This window comes from Salvelinus namaycush, unplaced genomic scaffold, assembly GCF_016432855.1.
Source record: "Salvelinus namaycush isolate Seneca unplaced genomic scaffold, SaNama_1.0 Scaffold1898, whole genome shotgun sequence".
NCBI classification, from domain to species: domain Eukaryota; kingdom Metazoa; phylum Chordata; class Actinopteri; order Salmoniformes; family Salmonidae; genus Salvelinus; species Salvelinus namaycush.
Window position 1 is genome coordinate 37,501 of NW_024058672.1, and position 5,000 is coordinate 42,500.

Here is a 5,000-nt window from a genome sequence, read left to right on the forward strand (position 1 = left end):
AAACGGTACAGGATACAGTGGTTGTGCACACATGTAAACGGTACAGGATACAGTGGTTGTGCACACATGTAAACGGTACAGGATACAGTGGTTGTACACACATGTAAACGGTACAGGATACAGTGGTTGTGCACACATGTAAACGGTACAGGATACAGTGGTTGTACACACATGTAAACGGTACAGGATACAGTGGTTGTGCACACATGTAAACGGTACAGGATACAGTGGTTGTGCACACATGTAAACGGTACAGGATACAGTGGTTGTGCACACATGTAAACAGTACAGTAAAACACTTACTTGCGTGTGCTGGTAGTCATAATATTTTAGAGACAATATTCTATAAGAGGTGATGGAACATTTGAGGCCCAACTCAAGCACTGAGTACTCTTATCCAAAGTTACCAGTAACACACAGTAATGATATAAACAAAAAGCCACAGGGGCTTCAGACAGCTTCCTACCTTACAGGGGCTTCAGTGACAGCCAGCTTCCTACCTTACAGGGGCTTCAGTGACAGCCAGCTTCCTACCTTACAGGGACTTCAGTGACAGCCAGCTTCCTACCTTACAGGGGCTTCAGTGACAGCCAGCTTCCTACCTTACAGGGACTTCAGTGACAGCCAGCTTCCTACCTTACAGGGACTTCAGTGACAGCCAGCTTCCTACCTTACAGGGGCTTCAGTGACAGCCAGCTTCCTACCTTACAGGGACTTCAGTGACAGCCAGCTTCCTACCTTACAGGGACTTCAGTGACAGCCAGCTTCCTACCTTACAAGGACTTCAGTGACAGCCAGCTTCCTACCTTACAGGGACTTCAGTGACAGACAGCTTCCTACCTTACAGGGACTTCAGTGACAGCCAGCTTCCTACCTTACAGGGGCTTCAGTCAGCCAGCTTCCTACCTTACAGGGACTTCAGTGACAGCCAGCTTCCTACCTTACAGGGACTTCAGTGACAGCCAGCTTCCTACCTTACAGGGGCTTCAGTCAGCCAGCTTCCTATCTTACAGGGATTTCAGTGACAGCCAGCTTCCTACCTTACAGGGACTTCAGTGACAGCCAGCTTCCTACCTTACAGGGGCTTCAGTGACAGCCAGCTTCCTATCTTACAGGGGCTTCAGTCAGCCAGCTTCCTAACTTACAGGGGCTTCAGTGACAGCCAGCTTCCTACCTTACAGGGGCTTCTGTGACAGCCAGCTTCCTACCTTACAGGGACTTCAGTGACAGCCAGCTTCCTATCTTACAGGGGCTTCAGTCAGCCAGCTTCCTACCTTCCAGGGGCTTCCTGATTAGACTCTAGTGTTGTTGCTCTCTCTTCTTGTAGATGGTTCAGATGGGTCTGGCCCAAACACTGATTCTCAGGTTAGTGTGGACAGTTTACGGAAGCACCTGCGGGCCGATGCTTTCACTCAGCAGCAGCTGGAAGCTTTGGACCGGGTCTTTGAACGCCCGTCGTACCCCGACGTCTTCCCAACCTCGGATCACATCAAACCAGAACAGGTTAGTTACGTCTTGTTGTTTGTCACCATCAACACCATCAAATACACCTGTATTGCACCACGTCACCCCTTCCATTCCATCCAAGTTTCCTCCAGCTGTACAACCATCATATTGTTGTTGCTGCTTTTCTGTTTCTTTATTGTATAATTGTTGTTGCTGCTCCAAACGTAGTTTTCTCTGAAACTCAACATATCGCTATGTACTTTTTGTGCTGAGAGATTCTGCTATGTTATTTATTTGGCCCAGAGGGCCCCGAAGGAGCACGCCATCTGAGCTATATATATATACCTGCTCCACGCAGCTCTCAAAATAAAATGCCCACAAATGTATAGGCTGGTAAAACAGTCATTCCAGTGTATTAGAAAACAGCATGTAAAATGCTGTAGGGATTTCAGGGAAAACTCCCACGTCGTATCGATCCTGGGAGGAAAAAAACAGCACATTCTTTGGATCCCCTATAATTGAGAATAACAGAAAGGCAACATGCAATTAATCAATATCTCTATTTTTCTCTATTTTTTGCTGTTGTGTTATTTGACTCTGTGTTTCTCCTGTTATTTCTGTTATAATTCTGTGTCATTCTTCAAAAATGTTATTATTGAAACAGTGTATGAAGCCGCTTTCAGTTGTCAGATTTATCATGGAAATGTTTTTATAAATTGTAAACATAGCAAAGGGGCTTTCTGGATTTATTTCCACACACCTGGGTGTATATATAGGATATTCTAATGCGTCTTGCTTTTGATGTCAACGCCACAAACACCCACCATCTATCCATCCTCATTTACCAAATGAAGACCCCTTCTGTAACCACCACCCCCCCCCCCCCCCAAAAAAAACACAATCACTAGACCCTTATACGTTGACATACTACCTTTCTTCTTATTCAAACCTCTCTTAGGCTTATTACAATGGATAACCTTTATTTACTTTCATTAGACTATTAAACAACAAGAGACTATTCATTTGTACCCGTAGAAAACTACAAGTCTTTAAGGGGGGACCCATAAAAGAAGCTAAAGCAATGGGCCTAATTGAGTTCATTTTAATTTCTCTCCGATCGCGGCGAATTACGTAGGTAATAAATCAGTAGGACAGGACTCACCTCCAGAAGAGAGCCTAATTTGGAGCTAATTACCAAACTGATTTCTACTGGAAGATCAATACCAAAACGAATTGGAAATGACTTGCAATCACAGAGAGCTTCAGAGAGAGTATTAAAGAAGAAGAAGAGAGGGAAAAGAGGCGGGGCTCAAAATAAAAAGAGGCCAGTAGAACAATAATGGAAACGAGGCCAGTAGAACAATAATGGAAAAGAGGCCAGTAGAACAATAATGGAAAAGAGGCCAGTAGAACAATAATGGAAAAGAAGCCAGTAGAAAAATAATGGAAGAGGCCAGTAGAACAATAATGGAAAAGAGGCCAGTAGAACAATAATGGAAGAGAGGCCAGTAGAACAATAATGGAAAAGAGGCCAGTAGAACAATAATGGAAGAGAGGCCAGTAGAACAATAATGGAAAAGAGGCCAGTAGAACAATAATGGAAGAGAGGCCAGTAGAACAATAATGGAAAAGAGGCCAGTAGAACAATAATGGAAAAGAGGCCAGTAGAACAATAATGGAAAAGAGGCCAGTAGAACAATAATGGAAAAAGAGGCCAGTAGAACAATAATGGAAAAAGAGGCCAGTAGAACAATAATGGAAAAAGAGGCCAGTAGAACAATAATGGAAGAGAGGCCAGTAGAACAATAATGGAAAAGAGGCCAGTAGAACAATAATGGAAAAGAGGCCAGTAGAACAATAATGGAAAAGAGGCCAGTAGAACAATAATGGAAGAGAGGCCAGTAGAACAATAATGGAAGAGAGGCCAGTAGAACAATAATGGAAAAGAGGCCAGTAGAACAATAATGGAAAAGAGGCCAGTAGAACAATAATGGAAAAAGAGGCCAGTAGAACAATAATGGACAAGAGGCCAGTAGAACAATAATGGAAGAGAGGCCAGTAGAACAATAATGGAAAAGATGTGACGGGAACAGAAAAATCTGTTTTAATTGAATATAGTATTAATCAGAGGATTTTCTCCTTTCATGGATCTCTCTTTCACTTGTCGTTGTTCCCCTTTCTCCTCATTGGTCAATGTGTCCCTATTAGCCGGGGTCTGGGTGCTGGTTGGAAGGCCATTAAAAACACCATTCTGGAGATGCAGAACTAAATAGATTCACCCCTCCCACACTTCTGCTAGCCATTTGGTCATCCTTTTCAAATCTATCTTTTGTTTTGTTTTGTTTTTCCTCCATCTCCCCCGTCTTCGAGCCCGTCCTTTATCTGCATGATAAAACGCCTGTTTGACGTCTAAAGCCTTGAAGAATAGAGGAAAACATCCGCGACATTGTCTCCGTGAACAGTTGTAGCAGACAATTAGAGTTTATCTGGGATAGAAGCAGACAAGAGTGGGGTCACAGGCTCACAGGCGTCCCCTTTGGGACCGCAGCCCAGCGAGCCACTCAGACACACACTGGGATTTTTTGGGGGGACAAACATTGTCAACACACAGTCTCCGGAAGTCTGATCTCATTATAAAACACACACTAACATCTGCCATGACCGTCTCAAACTATCCACCACCGTACAAAGGAAATCCTTTCTGTGGGTATACAAAGTGTCTCTATAGTAATGTATTGTAGTCCAAACTAAATACATAGAAAATACATCATGGTCGATATAAAATGAAGTCATTTTCTCACTATGATAAAACATATATAAATAGAATGGAGAATTTGTTTTATTTCTTTCAATTTGATATTCATTTTGTATATGGTAACACGGAACAATGTAACTTACAGTATATGACAACCTGTTTATAGTCACTGATGATGAACCAATGAAACGTTAAAGGGTTGTGGAGAAGCTTTTTTTAAAAACATTTTTTAATTCTAAATTGTAAAAAGCCAAAAGGTGAATAGTGTCCTGTTTGAACCAGGGCCACGTGGAGTGTCTGTGTGCATCCCAAATGTAATCTTATACCCTGTGCAGTGCGCTACTTCTGGTCCAAAGCAGTGTGCTGTAATAGGGAATAGGGTACCATTAGGGACAGTGGCGTGGTAACCAAGCAGAGCTGTTTTCCTCCCTTGGCTGATCAGGACTCCTGGCTGCAGTCAAGCACAAAGGACCAGATGACGGCTTGGCTTTTCATTTGGCTTTTCTAGATCCCCACTTCCTCTCAGACAAAACCAAAATACATTCATGATATGCTTGAACTCCCACCCTCGCTGCTGCAGCTTGAAAATAGTGAACTCACACACACACACACACACACACACACACACACACACACACACACACACACACACACACACACACACACACACACACACACACACACACACACACACACACACACACACAAATATGCATGCACACACTTACACGCACATACACACACACACCCAAAAATAGACACCCTAAGATTCACGGAGAGACAGTATTTGACTCTATAT

At 43.2% G+C, this 5,000-nt stretch overlaps 1 protein-coding gene across 1 annotated transcript in view; it reads left to right on the forward strand.

Moving 5' to 3' along the window:
* LOC120037820 (paired box protein Pax-2-B-like) overlaps nucleotides 1-5,000 on the forward strand; it is a 36,625-nt gene that overhangs the window by 24,705 nt on the left and 6,920 nt on the right. The window contains exon 6 of the mRNA XM_038983787.1: nucleotides 1,328-1,503. Within this exon, the coding sequence (XP_038839715.1) occupies nucleotides 1,328-1,503 (176 nt within the window). The remainder of the gene's footprint in view (nucleotides 1-1,327; nucleotides 1,504-5,000) is intronic.